This window comes from Oncorhynchus tshawytscha, linkage group LG05, assembly GCF_018296145.1.
Source record: "Oncorhynchus tshawytscha isolate Ot180627B linkage group LG05, Otsh_v2.0, whole genome shotgun sequence".
In the NCBI taxonomy this organism is placed as follows: domain Eukaryota; kingdom Metazoa; phylum Chordata; class Actinopteri; order Salmoniformes; family Salmonidae; genus Oncorhynchus; species Oncorhynchus tshawytscha.
Window position 1 is genome coordinate 13,045,297 of NC_056433.1, and position 25,972 is coordinate 13,071,268.

General features: G+C 40.6%; 2 protein-coding genes across 2 annotated transcripts; both read left to right on the forward strand.

Annotated features, from left to right (window-relative positions):
• The first annotated feature begins 643 nt into the window (after positions 1 to 643).
• Positions 644 to 19,379, forward strand: rhag (Rh associated glycoprotein). Its single transcript, XM_024419704.2, has 10 exons — positions 644 to 945; positions 10,329 to 10,512; positions 10,724 to 10,874; positions 13,912 to 14,059; positions 14,656 to 14,822; positions 15,111 to 15,248; positions 15,564 to 15,685; positions 16,013 to 16,083; positions 16,287 to 16,360; positions 16,701 to 19,379. The coding sequence occupies exons 1-10, from the start codon at positions 756 to 758 to the stop codon at positions 16,770 to 16,772; spliced, it is 1,317 nt and encodes a 438-aa protein (XP_024275472.1). The 5' UTR covers positions 644 to 755; the 3' UTR covers positions 16,773 to 19,379.
• A 473-nt stretch (positions 19,380 to 19,852) lies between these two features.
• si:ch211-22i13.2 (uncharacterized protein LOC553945 homolog) lies at positions 19,853 to 25,917 on the forward strand. The gene is made up of 7 exons (XM_024419705.2): positions 19,853 to 20,057; positions 20,246 to 20,786; positions 20,902 to 21,027; positions 23,938 to 23,999; positions 24,083 to 24,178; positions 24,290 to 24,382; positions 24,523 to 25,917. The coding sequence occupies exons 1-7, from the start codon at positions 20,055 to 20,057 to the stop codon at positions 24,571 to 24,573; spliced, it is 972 nt and encodes a 323-aa protein (XP_024275473.2). The 5' UTR covers positions 19,853 to 20,054; the 3' UTR covers positions 24,574 to 25,917.
• Positions 25,918 to 25,972: the final 55 nt, after the last annotated feature.

Below are 25,972 nucleotides of genomic sequence, written 5' to 3' on the forward strand. Positions count from 1 at the left end.
TGGAACTAAACAAGCATTTCTGCACTAGGACAGAATTACATTGAAATAGTGTCACTCTGATGGGGTCCTTTAACCTGCTCTGACAACCAGCGCTGTAGCTCTACCACGTTCCACCACAGATGCGGAAGGCCGACATTAGCGGATATCTCTATCTTAAACTGATGGATTTTGATGGGGATTTTTTTATCATGTTAATTAGATTTGATGCACAGGTGTGTCAATAGAATCTTAAGGATTTTAAAGTGTATATTTGCACAGCACATGATGAAGACTGCTTTTTAATCTTAATTTTTACAGGATTATGCCTCGATTTAATATGACATTACAATTGCAAATGAGTTTGAAAATGGCTCTGTCACTGGCCGGCTGTCATTACTGTGTGTTTTGTGTGTTTGTGTGTTTTGCCAAAGTCTTGTTTTTGCCCCCTCTTTTAAAAATAGTAAACACCTAACAGGGAGGGAACCAATCCCCATAAGCAAAGTCCAGAAGTGGGAGTAACCACCCGGGCCTGCCTGTTATGCCCTGCCATTGGTCCCCATGAAACCTCCACCAATTTAAAACCAGACACCAGTTGCTCTTCCACCGTCACACTACCACCACAAGCCCCAAAAGATAGATAGGGAGAGAGGGAGTGAGAGTGTGCCAGAGATAGGGACAGACTGAGAGAGAGAGAGAGAGAGAGAGAGAGAGAGAGAGAGAGAGAGAGAGAGAGAGAGAGAGAGAGAGAGACACACACAGAATTAGTTCATGCTAGCATGCCTGCTTACTCCACCAACATGAGGCTGAAGTTTCCCATCCTGGCTCTGACTCTGGAGATTATCACCATCATCCTGTTTGCTGTGTTTGTGGTCTACGATGATGGGAAACACGGGGGGCACGGAGCCCACAACAATGCCACACACCATGAGGAGACGACGGAACAGAATCCTCTGACCCTCTACCCCAGTAAGTGACACCTGAAGGCTTCTCAGTGTTAGCCTGTTCCCAGATCAGTTTGTGTTGTCTTGGCATGACAATGACCATAGCAGTTGGTAAGGCAGAAACAGATCTGGGAGCAGGCTACTTCAGTGTGGTGCTACACATAGTCTGTCAGTGTGTCAGTCTGGCTGTGGGAGGCCGGTTGAAGAATAATGGATCTGTTTGTATTTGGCTTATTGATAGCAGCCATGGTTGCTATGGATGACAGTCTATGAAGTTAATCATGCAATTGAGTCTCAATGATTTGACCCATCTTCTCTTTATAATTGTGCAGTAGCTCCTGTGATCAATCAGAGGGAAAGAATGTGGGTTAGCATAGTGTGAGCTTGTTGTGCATAGGGTTGGGCTTAACTGATTACATGTAATCTAATCACAGAAAAAAATGTAGTCAGTTACGTTAACAGCAAAAATATTGTTATCAGATTACACATACTTTTGAAAAACTAGATGATTACTTTTTGGATCACTTTCAGAAAGGAGGTTTAGTAAAAAAAATACATTATTACACCTTTCTGTTTTCTCAATGACGTTCAATTCAGAATTGAAAAAAGCCACAAGTTTAAGTTTGTTCCACCTGAGCGAGTCTGACCACAAGTCAGAGACCACTATGATAACACACCAAATGTGTTTGAGGGATCCTTTTTGTCTTCTTCTAATGCCCGTTAAGATGAAATGTGTCCAAATGTAACTGAATGTAATCAGATTGCGTTACTGTGTTTGGGTAATTCAAAAGTTACGTTACTGATTACAATTTTGGACATGTAACTAGTAACTGTAATGGATTACATTTAGAAAGTAACGTACCCAACCCTGGTTGTGCATGTGTCCATTGCAGAACACTCACGCCTAAAATGATTCTGTATGAAACGGGCCAGATGCTCCAGTTGTCATAGGTGCACCCCTCTCTCTCATACTGGGCAGGTTCACTGTGGCTACCCCCAGATGGATTGTACAAAGTGGAAGCTTAGTGGCAGGTAGTCTAGCAGTCAAGAGTGTTGGGCCAGTAATCAAAAGGCTGCTGGTTTAATTCCCAGAGCCAACTAAGTGAAAAGTTGATCAAAGCACTTAACACTAATTGCTCCTGTAAGTCGCTCTGGATATGAGTGTCTGTTGAATGCCGTCCACATACTTACAATGTAACTGGAGCAACATGCATATCCACTGAAGGGAAATAAATTCTTCATTTATTTTAATGGGAATTTGATTGAGTTACAGGTAAAAATGTTTGTACATGTGTACAATAATTTGTGTTTGGAGACTATTGTAAAATCTTGTGACTTATCAGAGGGAAAGTGACAAAGACCCACCCCTACTACTTTACCTATATGACAATGGCCTTTTTTTTGTACATAAATCTTTATACAGCATAAATACTTGAAGACTTACAGTACGGAGGTTTAACCATAAATGGGTGGGGCAGCTGTGACCCAAAGAGATTAGTTCAGTGTTTAGAAATGCTGGAGGGGAAGTTCACCTATTTTTACATGTAGACTTACACTTCACTCTTTTTGTGATTGTAGTTGATCCCCAAAACCATTTGCATTATGAAAATGTGTCTAAAGCATGTTAGAAAACACCAACTCATATTACACCAGAATCCCATTCTGAATCATCTCTGCATTCAATTTTAGAAAAACAAATTCCACTGTCCCATAAATCCATATTTGCTTATTTTTGTTGTTGTAAACACAATCATTCAAACATGGATTTATGGCACAGTGGACATAAATAATGTTGTGCAGAGACATTCAGAATGGGAGTTGATGTGTTTTCCTAACATGTTTGCATATTGCATTATAGTCAATGATGACTCAGCCAAATCTGACCAATTTTCTCTGTAACAAAACAAAACAAAAAACGGTTTGGAGGAATCAACTACAAGGACAGAAAGAGTCAAAATGAGGACACGTGTAAAAATGGGTGAACTTCCCCTCTTTGTTTACGTTCAGTCATATCCAAAGACATCCTAATAGTTTTTATAACTATAGGTTGTTCTAAATGATCAGAGAAACAATATAGGGTCAATTCAAAATAAGTGGGACACTTTTAGAATGTTCTGTCTTCTGTCACCTCTTTTGTCATCTATCCAACATATAAGCCCAACACATTATACATTTCTGCAAACTTCAAGATGTTTCCTAATCATAGTCACAGCAGGCATGACACACCCATTTGTGTGCACTGAGTCAAAACCATATTTTCAGGTTGCATTTGGTAGACTGAGACAGCAGGTTAAATAAACTGGAATACTATTATTATAGTCCCAATTGTACCCCAATAACTATTCTATTCAATTTTGTGTGATAGGAAACATCTGACGATTTCAGAAATGTATCATGTGTTTACGTCGCTACTACTCACTGTTTATTATCTATGCATAGTCACATTACCCCTACCTACATGTACATTTACCTCCATTTACCTCAATTACCTTGGTTAACCTGTACCCCCACACATAGCCTCGTTATTGTGTTACATTTATTTATTTCAATTTTATTTTTAATTTTTTTTTGCTAAAATGTTGTTACTTACTTAAAAAGTAACTAAGCATTTCATAGTAAGGTTGTTTTCGGCCCATGTGACAAATACAATTTGATTTGAATTGTTGGTCTAATATGTTTGATCGATTTCTGAAGAGGTTACAGAAGACGGAAATGTAAAAACTGCCCCACTTTTTCTGAATTCACTCAAATAACAGTACTAATAACAGTACTAATAACAATACCAATAACAGTACTAATAACAGTACAATAACAGTACAATAACAGTAATAACAACAGTACAATAACAGTAATAATAACAGTACAATAACAGCACTAATAACAGTACTAATAACCGTACTAATAACAGTACAATAACAATACTAATAACAGTACTAATAACAGTACAATAACAGTAATAATAACAATACTAATAACCGTACTAATAACAGTACAATAACAGTAATAATAACAGTACACTAATAGTAATAATAACAGTACAATAACAGTAATAATAACAGTACAATAACAGTACAATAACAGCACTAATAACAGTACTGATAACCATACTAATAACAGTACAATAACAATACTAATAACAGTACAATAACAGTAATAATAACAGTACAATAATAGTAATAATAACAGTACAATAACAGTAATAATAACAATACTAAAAACAGTACTAATAACAGTACAATAACAGTAATAATAACAGTACAATAACAGTAATAATAACAATACAATAACAATACAATAACAGTACTAATAACAGTACAATAACAGTAATAATAACAGTACAGTAACAGTAATAATAACAGTACTAATAACAGTACAATAACAGTAATAATAACAGTACAATAACAGTAGTAATAACAATACAATAAGAGTACTAATAACAATACAATAACAGTACTAATAACAGTACCAATAACAATACAATAACAGTACTAATAGCAGTACTAATCAGAGTACAATAACAGTACTAATAACAATACTAATAGCAGTACAATAACAGTACTAATAACAGTACTAATAACAATACTAATAACAGTACTAATAGCAATATAATAACAATACTAATAACAATACTAATAACAATACTAATACAGTACTACAAGAAAAAATGAACAGGATACAGTACTACAAGAAGCAGAGCCCTGCCTAACCTAAATACAGGGGGTCTCTAACGTAAACTGGATCTCTGTCCACCATTGGAAAAGCCTATAAGACTGTTCCACTTTAGTTACTTGCTGTCCTACCACCATGGTTGGTGAAGCAGAACAACAACAAAAACTGACTGAATTACCAAATAGAAACATAATATTGGTAACTTTTTTTATGTATTTTGATGCACAAGTACATAGTATGCACATTTACATCACAATTTGGCACATTGCAAGTTTTTGTGACCTGAACATCAAAACAGAAAAAAAAGCTATGTCACGGATCTTACCGCGGGTGACCTTCCTGTTTGAAGCTTGCTCTGCCCCCGTCTATGATGTCACTCCAATGAAGTGATGTGATTTGGATCATGTGGTTTCTCAGCAAGGGCTTAGTCATTTAATTTTATTTTACTTAACCAGGCAAGTCAGTTGAGAACAAATTCTAATTTATAATGACGGCCTACTCCAGCCAAACCCTAACACGGATGACACTGGGCCAATTGTGCGCTGCCCTATGGGACTCCCAATCACGGCAGGTTGTGATACAGCATGGAATTGAACCAGTGTCTGTAGTGACACCTCTAGCACTGATATGCAGTGCCTTACACCACTACGCCACTCAAGAGCCCTAACAATTGTTTTGATTTTCTCTTGTCAGACGAAGAAATAAAAGCATCAGGATTAAGCTGTCCCAGTTCATATGATGTCCCACTGTATCACTGTAGCCGAAGGCTGCTAGATCGAATCCCCAAGCTGACAAGGTACAAATCTGTCGTTCTGCCACTGAACAAGACAGTTAACCCACTGTTCCTAGGTCATCATTGTAAATAAGAATTTGTTCTTAACTGACTTGCCTAGTTAAATAAAGGTTAAATAAAATATCCAAATTCATCCTACATAAACAACAAGAAATACATTTTTATTTCAAGCTAGTAATTACTTAAATAGTAATTGTTTAAGGAATTATACAGTTAGATATGCGTATAAAAGGTGGCAATGACTTCCTTTCTCTGCACCCCCTGTCCATCCATCTATATGGTGCATACCAAAACTCTACAATTACAGGTTCAAAGCAGAGGAAATAAGCAGAGAAATGCAATTTAGAAAAAAAGGAACCTATCTTGTTGCTAGGCTTTATCATCAAGGGACAAAATCAGTATTGAAAAAATGTAATTGAGAGGAACCAATGGGTTCTGTGGCTCTGTGAAATACTTGTTTTCCTCAGAGAAGTGGGACCTTAAGAATTTATCCAACACAGAGTTGTTTCACAGTCGTAAAGCCCTATCATCAAAGTCAGGCGCTATTCGGACGGAATTCAATTTTGTAATTACAGTTAACAACATAAAAAGTGACTTGCAGTGGGATTCAGTTAGATACTAAATTAAACTGGTGCCTTGGAGGTTTGCCCATACAGTTGAAGTCGGAAGTTGACATACACCTTAGCCAAATACATTTAAACAAAGTTTTTCTCAATCCTAGTAAAAATTCCCTGTCTTGGGTCAGTTAGGATCACCACTTTATTTTAAGAATGTGAAATGTCAGAATAATAGTAGAGAGAATGATTTATTTAATCTCATTCCCAGTGGGTCAGAAGTTTACATACACTCAATTAGTATTTGGTAGCATTGCCTTTAAGATGTTTTACTTGGGTCAAACGTTTCAGTTAGCCTTCCACAACCTTCTCACAATAAGTTGGGTGAATTCTGGCCCATTCCTCCTGACAGAGCTGGTATAACTGAGTCAGGTTTGAAGGCCTCCTTGCTCGCATACGCTTTTTCAGTTCTGCCCACAAATTTTCTATAGGATTGTGGTCAAGGCTTTATGATGGCCACTCCAAAACCTTGAGTTTTGTTGTCCTTAAGCCATTTTGCCACAACTTTGGAGTATGCTTGGGGTCATTGTCCATTTGGAAGAACCATTTGCGACCAAGCTTTAACTTCCTGACTGATGTCTTGAGATATTGCATCAATATATCCAGATAATTTTCCTGCCTCATGATGCCATCTATTTTGTGAAGTGCACCAGTCCCTCCCGCAGCAAAGCACCCCCACAACATGATGCTGCCACCCCTGTGCTTCACGGTTGGGATGGTGTTCTTCGGCTTGCAAGCTTCTCCATTTTTCCTCCAACATAACGATGGTCATTATGGCCAAACAGTTCTATTTTTTTCATCAGACCAGAGGACATTTCTCCAAAAAGTACAATCTTTGTCCCCATGTGCAGTTACAAACCGTAGTCTGGCTTTTCTATGGAGGTTTTGGAGCAGTGGCTTCTTCCTTGCTGAGCGGTCTTTCAGGTTATGTCGATATAGGACTCGTTTTACTGCGGATAAAAATAATTTTGTACCTGTTTCCTCCAGCATCTTCACAAGGTCCTTTGCTGTTGTTCTGGGATTGATTTGCACTTTTCACACCAAAGTACGTTAATCTCTAGGAGACAGAACGCGTCTCCTTCCTAAGCGGTATGGCGACTGCATGGTCCCAGCATGGTCCCATTATACTTGCATACTATTGTTTGTACAGATGAACGTGGTACCTTCAGGTGTTTGGAAATTGCTCCCAAGGATGAACCAGATTTGTGGAGGTCTAGAATTTTTTTTCTGAGGTCTTGGCTGATTTCTTCTGATTTTATCATGATGTCAAGCAAAGAGGCACTGAGTTTGAAGGTAAGTGAGTTATAAGTGTAAGTGAGTTACAGTGAGTTATAAGTGAAATAATCTCTCTGTAAACAATTTTTGGAAAAATTACCTGTGTCATGCACAAAGTAGATGTCCTAACCGATTTGCCAAAACTATAGTTTGTTAACAAGACATTTGTGGAGTGGTTGTAAAACGAGTTTTAATGACTCCAACCTAAGTGTATGTAAACTTCCGACTTCAACTGGATCTGCATGATCCATACTGTCACGGGCACCCGCCCTAGTGAATGCAGTGGCGTTGGCACTAGGTCCTCATGCCCGGGAGACAGAATGAGCACACTTAGGATTACTGAAATGTTGACGGACGGTTGAGAAACAGCAATTTGATTCCCTTCAATGATGTTTGATGCTGACACGTTTCAGAGCAAGCGTATTCGGCAGATCGTTGTGCACTGACCTCCAAACATATCAGGATTCAACATTATTGAAAATGTTGAAGCCTAGCAATCCAGAAAATACTTGAAATCTTGGTTAGAGTGCTAGCACAATACAACTACTATATGGGGGAAGACCTAACATGTTGGGCAAAGAGGTCATCTACGAGGCTGAGTTCCAAATGGACCTCTCTAGCTCCCACCACATCCTTTTCTTAGAGACGCCAACTGGTATGATGTCACCAAGGGATCAAGTATTCAGGTGATATAGGACCGTCCAAGGGCTTCCTCAATGGGTCACTACATAGTGCATACCTTACCAATCCAAAGAAATTAAACATTAGAGATTTTAGATGACAGTGCCGGTTAAGATGACAATGTGTAGCGGTGGGCCAAAAAAAAAAGATACGCAATATAGACAAGACAAAAGCTGAGACTTGTTTTGCTGTTATGTTCGAAAGTTTGGTGCTCTGTGATTGCAACGCCAGGAAGAAATCAGGTAAGGCAGTTCTCAGCAGCTTTACACGATACATGTATATTCTAGTTTGTATTATTAGCATTATTAGCATACGGTCCATTCCCTTGCATCCACCCAGAGATGTTTGATTTGCACATTCCCAATAATAAGTACCCACAATCAGTGCCAAAGAACAGAAAATATTGCATGCAATGTATAAACAACAAAAACGCAGATTTGTTCCGTAACAAAAGTCAAGTCAACACACGGCTATTTGTATATCTTACCTTTAATATATATTTTACAAGGCTATTTGTATATCTTACATATTTGACATTGTTCAGACTTCGATATCAGGGAAAAGATTGAATAGATTTGAGTTATTTGTTTGTTCCCGGATGGGTGCGGGTGTTCTGACCAGTGCCAGAAGGGTTATAATGTATCCTATGACGTCTCTGAGGCATTGCGTAAGTAATACTAAACCTGATTACAATCATGGTGTAGTGTGCTGAAGATCATCCATTGCAATACAATGTACTACTGGGGAGAAAGAGCCAGTCACATGTAAACACAATAATGAGAGAGAGGAATTCACAGACTTCTAATCGGAGACAATATCTGTTTAGAAGAGCTAACCTTCCTGTTTATTCTGTCTCTATCATGGTGTGGCAGAAACAGGGAGCCTCCAAACAAACTCAACTCTAAAATTAATTGCCAGTTACAACAATCCCTCTACAACTGTACAATGCAGCATCAGTTATACTTATAGCAAGGTCTTGTATTTCAAGACCGCAATATAAGATAGAGATGTATATAAGCTCTAGAATGGCATTCTGGTAGACAGTCATACAGTAAATCAAATACATACACATGGTTGTGTAGCGAAATGCTTGTACATAGTCACAGACAAAAAGAAGACAATGGACGTATGGGCTAGACAATGCTGCAACTAAGCCCCCAAACCCCCCACCACACACCCTATATTCCATCACTTCCCCAGCCAGGACTTTCTGAGTAGTGACTGTCTCCCTAGGTCCTGCCATGACACCACAATGCCAACTGATCACCACAATGCTAACTGCTCACCACAATGCTAACTTCTCACCACAATGCTAACCAAACCTGGAGAAATGAGGCCTATTGTTTTCCCTTTCTGCCACACCTTCATGTACTTTCCAGATGAGAACCCGTCATCCATCGCACATGGCTTTTGGGACTAGGAAGTTCCTGTTGTCAGGCATTTCAGGGAAGGGAACCTTTTGTGAGCATTGCGTGAGAGTGGAGCTTGGAGAATTAGGATCATTCCTCTGCCGGCAGTGGACATACCGCTCTAAGCTACAGACACAGGCATGCGCACACACACACACACACACACACCAGATGCACAACCACATACACGTCTGGTCAGTCTCTTGGGCTAGTAGCCTGATCCTTATCTGCAGACGATCGGACAGAGCTCACGTCCTACTGTCCACAAACACAGTGAACTAGAGCCCTCATACACCCTCTAAGTAAAGTCTCTGTCCTCTTATGTAAATCAATCTAAACATACAGTACATAAAGTACAAGGACAGTGATCCCTACACAAGATCCCTGTCCTTATAATTCCAGTAACTGAAACTAATATTGAGGAATGTGTTCAACTGTGGAGTGTCTGCTTCCCCGAGACCCTCTGATAAGTTCAGAAGACTTGATTAAAATCATGTGAAGTCAGTGAATGGAACAGCGTAAGGTTACTGACACGACACATTGATCGGGAGCCTCAGTTCTCAGTATCCCATTCACAGACAAATTGAATTGCTCTTCCATCCTCTAACAAGTCCGGATTTACAATGACCCCTTGTGGGGATAGGGGTTACTACGATTGCTGCACAGTCCAATGCGGCTGCTCCATGAGTCATGTATTTGATCAATTGCTGGTCTGTCAACCGATTTGAATGTCTTTACAGTTGCATTTCTGTCTTTTTTTGTCTTGTTGACACCCTTTATTAGTTTAATTCAGTGTCCTTGTTTTCATCCTCTCTGTTTTCATTCAGCATTCATTCAATGTGATGAATAAATCAAATAGTGCCAGATTGGCCAAAAATGGACCTTCAATAAAACCAGGTTGTGTTAAGGATCAAATAGTCAAACTCCCCTGAGCTGACCTCTGACCTGCATTCTCATTGGTCCACAGTGTTCCAGGATGTCCACGTGATGATCTTCATTGGCTTCGGCTTCCTGATGACCTTCCTGAAGAGATATGGCTTCAGCAGCGTGGGCCTCAACCTGCTCCTGGCCGCCTTCGCTCTGCAGTGGGGTCTCCTCGTGCAAGGCCTCTGGCACCTGGACGAAGGAAAGATCAAAGTCTCCATCTTCAAGTAAATACAATAAAACACAGTACGGTCAGAAGTAATGTAGCTAGCAGTAGCAGCATTATGTCCACATGATAGAGGACACCCGAGGAAGTGGTCTGTTTTAGTGTTAATAATGCATCTCTCTCTCTCTGTCTCTCTCTCTGTCTCCCTCAATCTCTCTCGCTCTTCTCTCTCCCCATCTCCACCTCCACCTCCTCTTACTCCTCTCCAAAAGGATGATCAATGCAGACTTCAGCACAGCCACGGTTCTGATCTCGTTCGGGGCGGTCCTCGGAAAAACCAGCCCAGTCCAGCTCCTCATCATGACCCTCCTTGAGATCACCATCTTCGGCATCAATGAACATCTGGTGGCCGAAGTCCTGAAGGTCAGTGCACTTCACCATAATCTCAGAACCCAGAACCAACCCTTATGTTAACAGTCAGTCACAAATCAAATCAAATCAAATCAAATTTTATTTGTCACATACACATGGTTAGCAGATGTTAATGCGAGTGTAGCGAAATGCTTGTGCTTCTAGTTCCGACAATGCAGTAATAACCAACAAGTAATCTAACTAACAATTCCAAAACTACTGTCTTATACACAGTGTAAGGGGATAGAGAATATGTACATAAGGATATATGAATGAGTGATGGTACAGAGCAGCATAGGCAAGATACAGTAGATGGTATCGAGTACAGTATATACATATGAGATGAGTATGTAAACAAAGTGGCATAGTTAAAGTGGCCAGTGATACATGTATTACATAAGGATACAGTCGATGATATAGAGTACAGTATATACGTATGCATATGAGATGAATAATGTAGGGTAAGTAACATTATATAAGGTAGCATTGTTTAAAGTGGCTAGTGATATATTTACATCATTTCCCATCAATTCCCATTATTAAAGTGGCTGGAGTTGTGTCAGTGTGTTGGCAGCAGCCACTCAATGTTAGTGGTGGCTGCTTAACAGTCTGATGGCCTTGAGATAGAAGCTGTTTTTCAGTCTCTCGGTCCCAGCTTTGATGCACCTGTACTGACCTCGCCTTCTGGATGATAGCGGGGTGAACAGGCAGTGGCTCGGGTGGTTGATGTCCTTGATGATCTTTATGGCCTTCCTGTAACATCGGGTGGTGTAGGTGTCCTGGAGGGCAGGTAGTTTGCCCCCGGTGATGCGTTGTGCAGACCTCACTACCCTCTGGAGAGCCTTACGGTTGAGGGCGGAGCAGTTGCCGTACCAGGCGGTGATACAGCCCGCCAGGATGCTCTCGATTGTGCATCTGTAGAAGTTTGTGAGTGCTTTTGGTGACAAGCCGAATTTCTTCAGCCTCCTGAGGTTGATGCTGTCTGTGTGAGTGGACCAATTCAGTTTGTGTGTGATGTGTATGCCGAGGCACTTAAAACTTGCTACCCTCTCCACTACTGTTCCATCGATGTGGATAGGGGGGTGTTCCCTCTGCTGTTTCCTGAAGTCCACAATCATCTCCTTAGTTTTGTTGACGTTGAGTGTGAGATTATTTTCCTGACACCACACTCCGAGGGCCCTCACCTCCTCCCTGTAGGCCGTCTCGTCGTTGTTGGTAATCAAGCCTACCACTGTTGTGTCGTCCGCAAACTTGATGATTGAGTTGGAGGCGTGCGTGGCCACGCAGTCGTGGGTGAACAGGGAGTACAGGAGAGGGCTCAGAACGCACCCTTGTGGGGCCCCAGTGTTGAGGATCAGCGGGGAGGAGATGTTGTTGCCTACCCTCACCACCTGGGGGCGGCCCGTCAGGAAGTCCAGTACCCAGTTGCACAGGGCGGGGTCGAGACCCAGGGTCTCGAGCTTGATGACGAGCTTGGAGGGTACTATGGTGTTGAATGGCGAGCTGTAGTCGATGAACAGCATTCTCACATAGGTATTCCTCTTGTCCAGATGGGTTAGGGCAGTGTGCAGTGTGGTTGAGATTGCATTGTCTGTGGACCTATTTGGGCGGTAAGCAAATTGGAGTGGGTCTAGGGTGTCAGGTAGGGTGGAGGTGATATGGTCCTTGACTAGTCTCTCAAAGCACTTCATGATGACGGATGTGAGTGCTACGGGGCGGTAGTCGTTTAGCTCAGTTACCTTAGCTTTCTTGGGAACAGGAACAATGGTGGCCCTCTTGAAGCATGTGGGAACAGCAGACTGGTATAGGGATTGATTGAATATGTCCGTAAACACACCGGCCAGCTGGTCTGCGCATGCTCTGAGGGCGCGACTGGGGATGCCGTCTGGGCCTGCAGCCTTGCGAGGGTTAACACGTTTAAATGTCTTACTCACCTCGGCTGCAGTGAAGGAGAGACCGCATGTTTTCATTGCAGGCCGTGTCAGTGGCACTGTATTGTCCTCAAAGCGGGCAAAAAGTTATTTAGTCTGCCTGGGAGCAAGACATCCTGGTCCGTGACTGGGCTGGATTTCTTCCTGTAGTCCGTGATTGACTGTAGACCCTGCCACATGCCTCTTCTGTCTGAGCCGTTGAATTGAGATTCTACTTTGTCTCTGTACTGACGCTTAGCTTGTTTAATAGCCTTGCGGAGGGAATAGCTGCACTGTTTGTATTCAGTCATGTTACCAGACACCTTGCCCTGATTAAAAGCAGTGGTTCGCGCTTTCAGTTTCACACGAATGCTGCCATCAATCCACGGTTTCTGGTTAGGGAATGTTTTAATCGTTGCTATGGGAACGACATCTTCAACGCACGTTCTAATGAAGGACTAACTTCACCCCCAACCACTCATCTAAGCACTCGTGTACATGAAAGACAACACTATGCAAAAAAAGTATGTTCGTTTATACAGTCAAATGAGCAATATTGTGTGCAATCTTGTGAGTAATGGTTTAAAAAAAAAGTGAATCTCCTGTTGATCCATGCATAACTACCTCTTCTTCTTCTTCCTTGGTATCATGGCAGTCCGTAAACAAACTTTTAAGGTGCATGCCTCCCCCTACTGTGCATGACTACTACCCGTTTACCTGGGCCCTTACACACACGACCTCACCCCACGACCCCACCACCTGACCCTTAACCCCAGTGAGATTGCTCTCTAGTGGTGAGAAGTGGCAGCCCAAAACAACTAGACAAGATTCATCCTACCAAAAGGGCTCTTATAAATATAATCATGCCGTTAATTCATAGGGATGAGTCTACCATTGGAAAAAATACATTTAAGGTCAAGGGGTCAAATTTTATTCTTGAATCTGTCCCATTCCTATTCCCAATCAATCAGTGCACTAGTTTTGCTTGGGAATGGCCAGAGGCGGGATGGATGAGTGACAAGTGATTGAGACAACTAGCAGGCTAAGCAGAAAGTTTGTTTGGGAGGGCTTTTATTTGAATTGTTGTATTTTGTTTTACAACATAATGAAGTAGTTTATGTGGTTTGTCCAACTCACAGGCCAATGATGTTGGGGCCTCTATGATTATCCATGCCTTCGGTGCATACTTCGGTCTAGCAGTGGCCCGCATGCTGTACAGGCCAGCTCTGGGGAACGGTCATGAGAACGACGGCTCTGTCTACCACTCTGACCTCTTCGCCATGATCGGTAGGAGCAGCAACTCACATGGCAGTCATCACAGTCAATGCAAAATTCAGTTGATCTTATTACTGTAGTCAGTCACTAACTACTATTAAAAGATAGATCAGCTAAATATTGACAAAATGTCCCCTTATGTATCTTTGGAACACTAGAAATAGAAATGTTGCAATACGTGCCTAAGGGAATGCCCAGGGAATGCCTGGCCTTTTGTATCAAGCATCTCAGAATAGGAGTCCTGATTTGAAATCAAGTTCTGACTTTTAGATCAAAATGAATGATATTATATGGACTAGGGGACCTGAACCTAGATCAGCACTCCTAAGCTGAGATGCTTGATACATTTAGCCCTGGTGTCTGTTTGCACGGTATATTTATACTTTACTCACAAGGGTGTTGTATGTGTGTGGCTCAAGTGGAGGCTCCTGCGCATATCATAGTCACATACGCCACCTAGTGGACAAAAACGTTAATTGCTTCAGACTAGCCAGCGAACTTCTGTTTGACGTAGTTTTAATACATTTAATGCATTCATTTTGTTTGATATATTTCAGAATCAATTGAAGTAGCAGACAAATAAAAATCTACTTGAATATCTTCTCCAGGTACCGTGTTCCTCTGGATGTTCTGGCCCAGTTTCAACTCTGCCATTGCAGAACCTGGTGCTGATCAACTCATGGCTGTCACCAACACCTACTTCTCGCTGGCTGCCTGTGTGCTCTCCGCCTATGCCGTCTCCAGCCTGGTGGAGCACAAAGGGAAACTGGACATGGTGAGATATCACATGCTTCACTCAAACCACAAAGAGTCAGAAGCAAAGCTGTAGATTGTTTACCTCCTCAATTTATTTGACTTGAATATATTCAAACAAGGCTATTGAGTGTTTGTGTGTTTGTGTATGTGTATGTGTGTGTGTGTGTGTGTGTGTGTGCGTGTGTGTGTGTGTGTGTGTGTGTGTGGGTGTGTGTGTGTGTGTGTGCGTGCATGTGTGTCTCTGGGAGAGAGACAATAGAATCTCACACAGCACCTACTGTAGCAAAGCTAATAGATGCTTCCATAGGTCCACATCCAGAATGCCACTCTGGCCGGAGGTGTTGCCGTGGGAACCTGCGCTGACATGAATATCGGGCCTTTCGGTGCCATGATCATCGGATTCGTGGCTGGCATCGTCTCCACCCTGGGCTTCAAGTTCCTCACTGTGAGTACTAAGGTCACACACGTCTGAACCAATAGGACGACAATCCTGAGATGGACCAGGACACCAAACTGTCTAGAAAATGCCATAGTTAACTAGGGTTGTAATGTGTCTTGTGAGTGGCAATACACCTACATTCTTTTGAATAATGAGCCTAATGAGCAAAAATGGTTCTGGTTGTGGTTGGTGAAACCAGTTTTGCGTGCTGGGAGAAACTTGCATTTTAGTCAAAACAAACACCTACCATCAGATAACTCTCTCTTTTTTTAAATGAGTAGGGAATAATGTAAATGAGAACTGTTTCTCTCTGCATTTCAGCCCATCCTGGCATCCAACCTGGGCATCCAGGACACCTGTGGCGTTCACAATCTGCACGGCATGCCTGGCATCCTTGGGGGTATCGCTGGCATTGTGGCTGTCGCTCTGGGCAAGAAGGATGGGTAAGGCTCATCTAACCACACTCTTCATACTGTACATCTATACAAGCAGATTAAGAAACAGGAAGGATTTTATAAAGACTTTCGGTAAATTACAATGTGTAGTCATTTTCATGTTCAACAGAAATGGGAAACTCAGCATCTTTGACGAGTGGCCATATTTGTGATCTCTGTATAGATACTGTAGTTCTGGAATGTCTATAGTAATTCACTTTTCAGTGAAGGCGTGACCTTGGCCTCAATAATAATAAGTGTCAAAATAAGGGTATCTTAAAAAAAAAAAAGTACTGTACCCTTCTCATTTTCTCTTCTCTGCCCTTCTTCCCTCAGGAGCGCTATCATGCAGGCTGCAGCCCTAGCCTCATCCCTTGGGTTCGCTTTGGTTGGAGGAGCCATGACAGGTGGGTGGACAAAACACAGTCAAATGTTTAGTCATTCAAAAAAATCGACATCACAAAATCAATTTGAACACACTGTCGTGTCGGTTTTCGTATGGGAATAGAAATATTATATTTCTACACTCATCATCAAATCGTAGGTCATAACAATTGACTTTATTCCATGAAACGTATTGAATAATACTGTAATTGATCTCTTTGTACAGGTCTGATAATGAAACTTCCATTCTGGGGACAGCCTCCAGATCAGAACTGCTTTGATGATTCAATCTATTGGGAGGTAAGAACTTGAGAGATAAAACACATCATACTGTTCCATCCTTGAACATCACTAGCTTACAGTTGAATCAAACACCTGAGCTATATAGTACACGGTACATGATGTTTCATGTATTGGTGTGACACTCATATAACATTTGAGATATCCAATACCATAATGTGGCATTAGCTAAGATGGCATATTGTATTGTATTACATGTCACGTGACCACCTAGTGACATGCAAAAACAATTTAATTTGTAAATTAAAAAAATACTATCTTATAACAAATATGATTTGGCGTAGATGAAATTGGGCTAAAATGTAAGATCTGTTACTGACTGAGATGTGACTGTCCTTAGGTTCCTGAAGAGGAAGAGGGCGAGGAGAGCCTGGCTCACGGAGACCATTCCATGAACAAAGCAGAGGCCTAAATCTCCTGCCCTGTGCTGCAAATACATTATCCACAACCCTTGGAGCTATCATGAACCAGACATTAGACCTTGGGTGTATGTTAATATTCTTAGCTGGCTTCCTCTCCTCGTCTCCTCTCCTTCATTTAAGTGGTGGATCCTTACCAGGACTTCCTGCGTAACCTGTCTAATGTCTTGACCATCAGTGCAGGCGGAGAGAAGGAGAGGAAGCCAAGTTATGCTATTGAGATCAACCCAGAATGACCAGTGCTATCAACTTGTCAGTTGTTTTTACCCAGAGCATAAATGTATTGATTTGAGATCATATCAAATCATATTTGAAGTGGTTCAAGCTACCTTATTTACACATCACTAATTCAATCCGAACAGCAAGGAAGCTCATGTTGCACTTTTCTGTGTATCAAACTACGTCCTCATTGTCCATAGATTTGTATTAAATATTTTAATCTTTAATTGAATAGAATAGGTCCACTGAAGAGCATTTGGGGAAGATGTTCTAGCTCATTATAATTCCAACTAAAGTGTAAGAGATGGGTGTGTTACATACAAAACATGTTTTATCAGGTCTCAATGTAATTTAAATAACATTGTAAGTATTTTTGTTTACAGAAAATCATATCAAACCTTACATGCTTGCCGAGTTTTGGATGTGTTAGTCTGAAAATTGATTTCAGCGAAGCAGCATTTTGATATAAATGCCCCTTAATAAGTTGCATATAAGCATGAACTTTTCTTTCACACATTCGGAGGAAAGATACTTTCAGGGATTTATTTTTTTAACTGAATTTGATGACCAATAATGTGCCACTGTTCTGAGCCACTGGAAACAGTAGAAACAGTATAGAAATAGTAGAAACAGTATAGAAATAGTAGAAACAGTATAGAAACAGTAGAAACAGTATAGAAATAGTAGAAACAGTATAGAAACAGTAGAAACAGTATAGAAACAGTAGAAACAGTATAGAAATAGTAGAAACAGTAGAAACAGTATAGAAACAGTAGAAACAGTAGAAACAGTATAGAAACAGTAGAAACAGTATAGAAACAGTAGAAACAGTATAGAAATAGTAGAAACAGTATAGAAACAGTATAGAAACAGTAGAAACAGTATAGAAACAGTAGAAACAGTATAGAAACAGTAGAAACAGTATAGAAACAGTAGAAACAGTATAGAAATAGTAGAAACAGTATAGAAATAGTAGAAACAGTATAGAAATAGTAGAAACAGTATATCAAGCTGACATTCAATTATATCACCAATCCTCCTCAAAATGTTAACAGACATTTGTTTTTCCTCATATACATTGTATATTTTTCGCCATCCAACTGACATAACCGATATTGTGTGCTAAGCCTTGTTTCATGAAGAGAATCAACTGCTACTTTGGCCTGCTGCAGAGCAAGTCCGTCTCACTGGAGTCCACTACTCCTACTGGAGAGAATCTGATCCCAGACCTGTGAAGTATAGGCAGTAGCTACCCGCTAGGCACAGATATCATTTCAACATCTAGTTTTGATTGACATATTTTTGAGTGGTCAACTAACGTGAATTTAACGTGAAATCAACAACAACAACAAAAATACATCAATCAATTTAGGTTAACATTGAAATCCCTTCACCTTTATGACTTTTAGCTAATCCAATCAGTTTTCCACGTTGATTCAACGTCATCACATTACATTTTTTAGTTGAAATTATGTGGAAACAACGTTGATTCAACCATTTTTGGCCCAGTGGGTAAGGGATAGTATTCATCAAGCGTCTGATATTGGGGTGCTGATCTAGGATCAGTTTTGCCTTTCTAGATCAGCACTTCTAATCTGAGACGCTTGATAAATATGGGCCCATGGCTCACAGGGATTGGCGCAGGGCAAGGATTGGTCCTGCATTAAACTACTCTCTGTGTGCTCCCAACACTCTGTGGTTTTCCTTCTTCAGCCCCAGTCACCTCAAAGCTAAAGTAGAGTGTCATCCATTTTAATTTCTCCCTCTAAGTTTTTTCAAATACAGAAAGGCTGCATTGAAATCTGACACGTCCAATTAAAAACCGGATAGGCTACATGTCACAATTATAATATGGATACAGAATAAATGGGGCGTGACAAAGATAGTCACTGGATAAGCTTTCTTTATTTCTTTCACTTCTTATTGTAACCTCTTAATGTACAGTGTAGTTAGTTACACAATGGATATAGTTAGTTTCTCTAAATCCCTGCACCTAGGACTTGCAATTGGTACAGTGTGTATCAGAGAAAAAAGTATGTCTTTATATATTTCAAACATTGTGTTGAATAAAGCGAAGGTTATACTTTAGAATGCAGGAGGAAAATAGCCTGCAATAGTTCCTGTACTAGACCATTGTTGCAAGGAAAGATTAAACTGACTACAGATAGATAAATAGCCTAGTATTTCATTAGGGCTGATGTAGTAGCCAACGTGTGATATAAACGTAGGCCTGAAGCTTAGTACACCAGCAGTCAAAACTTTGTTGAAATGATTGACATGGCATTAGCTTTTTAGGTTACAGAAAATGAATATGTATGACACTGTTGTTAATGTATAAATACTAATACTGGCACTTATAAATATGATTATATATAATATCAGAGTGACTCTGTGTGTGGTTTTTGCCATGATTCCATTGCATAATCAACATCAACATTATTTTTACAACCAGAAAGTTGTGGCTAGTAGAAGGGGTGATGGAGTGCTGTAACTTTTCCAGGGTCAAGACCCATGCACTAATGAATGTGCATACTTTGACCACACGGGATTTGGCAGGATTTGCCAGGGGTTGAAAGGTCAGGTTTATTCTGCACGAGGAGCATTATTACTGTCACTGAATGATTTTGTAGATTCATGACTTGTGTGTGCAGTATCCAGTGACTGTATCCTATTAGGGATAGGTTTTTTCTCTCTTTCTGATTGAATGTTGTTTTTATTAAGGAAATACAGCGTTATTGCCTTACCTCTTCCAAGCCGTCAAATGCAAAAAATAATATTTGAGCCCAACGAGGTTTACAACCATAGAAATGGAATTATATTGCTGTTTAAAACATTGCTGTGTTGCTTTAAGAAATCAATGATGCATTGTGGGATGCAAAATGGCTCAATCGTGTTGTCAGCAGAGTAGCCAGCCAGTTATCTCTTATAGCCATACAGTTACATTTACAAATAAGTACAGTCGATAAAGTATTGCTAATAATCGTTTAGAGAATATCACTTTGATAAACAGCTACTTTTTATTGCATTCGCCTCTTTTGGTCAAGACAACAGCCACCATGGTAAGTACCTAGGTACCTAACGTTATCGGGCTAGCTAGCAACTTGTTTTGCATTTAGGAATGCTAATTAGCTAGCTAAATAACGCTACTGATGATCTGTGTTTAAAATCTGACGGGCTTATGATAGAGGTTTGGGCTCACAATGCAGATAGATTTACAAGGCATTTCCCTTTACTTTGTCTTTGTTAGTCCAGCAAAGTAGACAAAGTGAAAAGTGAGTCCAGTATAATAAGTTTTGAAAGAAAAAGTACCACTACTGAGTCTGCCACAAGAGGAAATGACAGAAGAAGTACTGAGTCTGCCACAAGAGGAAACGACAGAAGAAGTACTGAGTCTGCCACAAGAGGAAATGACAGAAGAAGTACTGAGTCTGCCACAAGAAGAAACGACAGAAGAAGTACTGAGTCTGCCACAAGAGGAAATGACAGAAGAAGTACTGAGTCTGCCACAAGAGGAAATGACAGAAGAAGTACTGAGTCTGCCACAAGAGGAAACGGCAGAAGAAGTACTGAGTCTGCCACAAGAGGAAACGGCAGAAGAAGTACTGAGTCTGCCACAAGAGGAAATGACAGAAGAAGTACTGAGTCTGCCACAAGAGGAAATGACAGAAGAAGTACTGAGTCTGCCACAAGAGGAAATGACAGAAGAAGTACTGAGTCTGCCACAAGAGGAAATTACAGAAGGAGTACTGAGTCTGCCACAAGAGATGACAGAAGATCACCAAGCACAGGTCATTTAATGGTCTATTGTGATCACTTATTAAATGATATCACAAGTGTGTGGGCGTGCGCCTACCTTGGAGTCAATGTAAATAGTCACTGTTCTCTTGTATTTTTCTATTGAAGGGAAAGAAAAAAGGAAAACGAAACGGAGCCACAGTAGATCATCTTCCTCATCCAGCTCATCATCATCATCCTTGTCATCCTCGTCCCGCTCTTCATCCCACAGTAGGAGTAGTTCCAGCAGCAGTGGTGAGTGTGCCAGTACTTATCCTGTAATTGTAAAGACGTGCATGTACAGTGCTTTCGGGAGAGTTTTCAGACCCGTTCACTTTTTGCACATTTTGTTACGTTACAGCCTTATTCTAAAATTGATGAAAGTAAAAAACAATTTAATCAATCTACACACAGTGTCCCATAATGACAAAGCAAAAACGTTTTTTTATACATTTTCGCAAGTGAATTTAAAATATATCACATTTACATAAGTATTCAGACCCTTTTCAGTACTTTGTTGAAGCGACTTGAAGCGATTACAGACTCGAGTCTTCTTGGGTATGATGCTACAAGCTTGGCACACCAGTATTTGGGGAGTTTCTCCAATTTTTATCTGCAGATCCTCTCAAGCTCTGTCAGGTTGGATGGGGAGCATCGCTGCAGAGCTATTTTCGATCGGGTTCAAGTCCAGGCTCTGGCTGGGCCACTCAAGGACATTGAGACTTATCCCAAAGCCACTCCTGCATTCTCTTGGCTGTATGCTTAGGATTGTTGTCCTGTTGGAAGGTGAATCTTCACCCCGTCTGAGGTCCTGAGTGCTCTGGAACAGGTTTTCATCAAGGATCTCTCTGTATTTTGCTCTGTTTATCTTTCCCTTGATGCTGACTAATCTCCCAGTCCCTGACACTTTGTCATTATGGGGTATTGTGTGATTGATGAGGATTCTTTATTTATTTAATCCATATTAGAATAAGGCTGTAACGTAGAAAAAGTGAAGGCGTCTGAATACTTTCTGAATGCACTGTATCTGAAAGATGACCATATTATTTCAGGGCTCTACAGTCACATGTGCTCCTATATTGAAAAATGTAGCAGCCCACAAAGAAATTCAGGAGCACAATGAAAAACATTTGAGGTATTAATGAAAATAATTGCCAGCAATTACAAAATACAGGGTTTTGGAGCACAAGCAAATAGATTTTTAAGATTGAGATGTAGGCTACGTTGTGCCGATATGAATCCTATCTCCTGAAGAAGCTCTCCCCTGTCCTTTCTTTCTGTGCTACCACGTTTGCATTCTTCTGAGGCTGTGGAACAGTGAAGAAATCATTACAACAATTATTAACAGGGTGATTTTTTTTTTTTTCTCATCTAGAGGCACTGGTGCTCCCAAATAAACATTTCAGGTAGAACAACAAAATATTTAGGAGCGTATGCCCCCAAAATGGTAGTACTGTAGAGCCCTGTATACAGTGCCTTGCGAAATTATTCGGCCCCCTTGAACTTTGCGACCTTTTGCCACATTTCAGGCTTCAAACATAAAGATATAAAACTGTATTTTTTTGTGAAGAATCAACAACAAGTGGGACACAATCATGAAGTGGAATGACATTTATTGGATATTTCAAACTTTTTTAACAAATCAAAAACTGAAAAACTGGGCGTGCATAATTATTCAGCCCCTTTACTTTCAGTGCTGCAAACTCTCTCCAGAAGTTCAGTGAGGATCTCTGAATGATCCAATGTTGACCTAAATGACTAATGATGATAAATACAATCCACCTGTGTGTAATCAAGTCTCCGTATAAATGCACCTGCACTGTGATAGTCTCAGAGGTCCGTTAAAAGCGCAGAGAGCATCATGAAGAACAAGGAACACCAGGCAGGTCCGAGATACTGTTGTGAAGAAGTTTAAAGCCGGATTTGGATACAAAAAGATTTCCCAAGCTTTAAACATCCCAAGGAGCACTGTGCAAGTGATAATATTGAAATGGAAGGAGTATCAGACCACTGCAAATCTACCAAGACCTGGCCGTCCCTCTAAACTTTCAGCTCATACAAGGAGAAGACTGATCAGAGATGCAGCCAAGAGGCCCATGATCACTCTGGATGAACTGCAGAGATCTACAGCTGAGGTGGGAGACTCTGTCCATAGGACAACAATCAGTCGTATATTGCACAAATCTGGCCTTTATGGAAGAGTGGCAAGAAGAAAGCCATTTCTTAAAGATATCCATAAAAAGTGTCGTTTAAAGTTTGCCACAAGCCACCTGGGAGACACACCAAACATGTGGAAGAAGGTGCTCTGGTCAGATGAAACCAAAATTGAACTTTTTGGCAACAATGCAAAACGTTATGTTTGGCGTAAAAGCAACACAGCTCATCACCCTGAACACACCATCCCCACTGTCAAACATGGTGGTGGCAGCATCATGGTTTGGGCCTGCTTTTCTTCAGCAGGGACAGGGAAGATGGTTCAAATTGATGGGAAGATGGATGGAGCCAAATACAGGACCATTCTGGAAGAAAACCTGATGGAGTCTGCAAAAGACCTGAGACTGGGACGGAGATTTGTCTTCCAACAAGACAATGATCCAAAACATAAAGCAAAATCTACAATGGAATGGTTCAAAAATAAACATATCCAGGTGTTAGAATGGCCAAGTCAAAGTCCAGACCTGAATCCAATCAAGAATCTGTGGAAAGAACTGAAAACTGCTGTTCACAAATGCTCTCCATCCAACCTCACTGAGCTCGAGCTGTTTTGCAAGGAGGAATGGGAAAAAATGTCAGTCTCTCGATGTGCAAAACTGATAGAGACATACCCCAAGCGACTTATAGCTGTAATCGCAGCAAAAGGTGGCGCTACAAAGTATTAGCTTAAGGGGGCTGAATAATGTTGCACGCCCAATTTTTCAGTTTTTGATTTGTTAAAAAAGTTTGAAATATCCAATAAATGTCGTTCCACTTCATGATTGTGTCCCACTTGTTGTTGATTCTTCACAATAAAATACAGTTTTATATCTTTATGTTTGAAGCCTGAAATGTGGCAAAAGGTCGCAAAGTTCAAGGGGGCCGAATACTTTCACAAGGCACTGTATGTATAGCTAATAGGCAAAGCCTGAAGGACCGTGTTTCAGTTAGATTTTGCTTTCTCCTGTCTAGATTCCCACAACAAATCCAGAAAGAATTCTAAGAAAAGGAAAAAGGAAAAACAACACAAGAAGGTATTTTTCTTCAAATATTCTGTTTTCAGGATTTATTTTGATAAAGGTGTGGTTTGTGACTTATGTTGTTGTTTTTTTTATAGAAAGGGAAAAAGGAGAAGAAGCATAAACGAAAGAAGGACAAGAAAATGACACCAGAGGAGGAAAGCGCTGGACCTGGACCTATTCAGATCTCCAAGGTAGAATACATTTATGGGACTATTTATCCTTAACCAAGTTAGCTACATCCATACCAGTGGTTTGAAGCTTTCTGAAAGCTGTCATTTTGAAATTAAATATCTATCTTTCAGTATTTAAAGGAGAGGAGGAGAAAAGGCAAGTACAGCATGATCACAGGAAAGAAGATCAAAATGAAATTGAAGAAGTCCAAGAAAGACAAGCTGGTGTGTATGAGTGTGATGCATAAAGTTTTTTACTTAGTGATTATGAAAAGTGAGGGTTATTTTGCCTACCATAGTTGAAAGCACTGATTGTAAGTCTCTCTAAAATGTAAACGTATGCATACTACACATTGTTTCAACAGAGGGACAAGAATCGCGCCGAACTGCTTGAGTTCCTCAACTCCACGTTGTAATGCAAAGGGCCGTCACCGTTGGTTATGTTCCAGAACCTTCCAATTTTTGTCCAGAACAGAACTCAGGGAAAGACAACCATTTTGATGAAGCTCTGAACTAACATCCATTTACAGGGTTATTATTATCACTGCAAGAGATGTGGGACATGGCCTGTAATCTCAAAATGACAGAATGTGCCATGTCTCTCTTTTAGAAAAAGCGTGTTGTCACTCCTGTGGTTGTCGGCCCCTTTCTTCAGACCAGTGGAGACTGCTGAAGGAGAACGGCTCATAATAATGGCTGGAACGGAGCCAATGGAATGGCATCAAACCATGTGTATTCGATGCCATTCCACCAATTCCGCTCCAGCCATTACCACAAACCCGTCCTCCCCAATTAAGGTGCGACCAACCTCCTGTGCTTCACACTGTTTGTAACTGATGTCTGTGTGTTTGGTCTTTAGAATTGTAATTTTACTATAACATCAAAGGAGCCAGTCACTGACTTTTTATCAGTATGTTTGCTGCACAAGGTGTTGCTAAGCAAGTTAGAACAGTGTTGCTGTGGTGGAGACTACAGATCAGCAAAGATCTGAGTGATGAACAACATACCTGGGTTCAAATAGTATCGGTTTTCTTTTAAGTACTTCAGTTGATTAAGCTTGCCCGGCACAATGGAACAAAATGAAAAGTGCCAACCCGTCCATCTTTCACGCCAGCAGGCTCAAGAGCTTAAAGTATTTGAAAGCAAATACTATTTGAACCCAGGTCTGATGAACAAAGAGATTTGGGTACATTTTATTGTAACGTAATCTGTCAAATAGAACACCAGTCCGGCATTGCATTGTGTTTGATGATGATCTATGTTTTTCTAGTTGTTTTAAGAAGGTCCAAAACAGTCCTGCAGCTAAACTCGGGTCCCCTGGAATGTAGTTATTGTTAGATATATTGATTATCAGAGAATAATGTATAGTTATGTACAAATCTGAGACTGGAAGCTGGATGTCATCACATGTAATACTATAAATCAATATTATTAATATTATCAATAATATTAGAGCTTTTTATATTTTGTGAAGCCCACTTGATGTGGCAAACTGCTTACAGTCCACCCAATAAAACAGCTCTTCTCTCAACAGCAATAAACTGCTGCTGTTATAGAGATTCTTTACAATAGTCATCTGAAATGTTACAGTACAATCAAGCATCCATTCCCATTGTGTATGAATTATTGCTGCCATTGTGTGCCTCTTATGAGACACAGTTTGTCCTGTATCCAGGCTTTGTCAATCTTATTGGACAAGGCAAATAGCCCAGGCACCTCAACCTTGGTTGCTGAGCAATAAAACGGTGCCTTTGTGCTTACCGCTTAGCTTTTTTCATGCTTACCCCATAGCTTAGATGTGGATTTCTATGCTTT

Bases quoted from the DNA above. Each gene is read 5' to 3' on its own strand.
- rhag (XM_024419704.2), top strand. From the start codon at position 756: ATGCCTGCTTACTCCACCAACATGAGGCTGAAGTTTCCCATCCTGGCT. The intron at 946-10,328 runs GTAAGTGACACC...ATTGGTCCACAG, and splicing joins TCCTCTGACCCTCTACCCCA to TGTTCCAGGATGTCCACGTG. The intron at 10,513-10,723 runs GTAAATACAATA...CCTCTCCAAAAG, and splicing joins ATCAAAGTCTCCATCTTCAA to GATGATCAATGCAGACTTCA.
- si:ch211-22i13.2 (XM_024419705.2), top strand. The intron at 21,028-23,937 runs GTGAGTGTGCCA...TCTCCTGTCTAG, and splicing joins GAGTAGTTCCAGCAGCAGTG to ATTCCCACAACAAATCCAGA. The intron at 24,383-24,522 runs GTGTGTATGAGT...TTGTTTCAACAG, and splicing joins AGTCCAAGAAAGACAAGCTG to AGGGACAAGAATCGCGCCGA.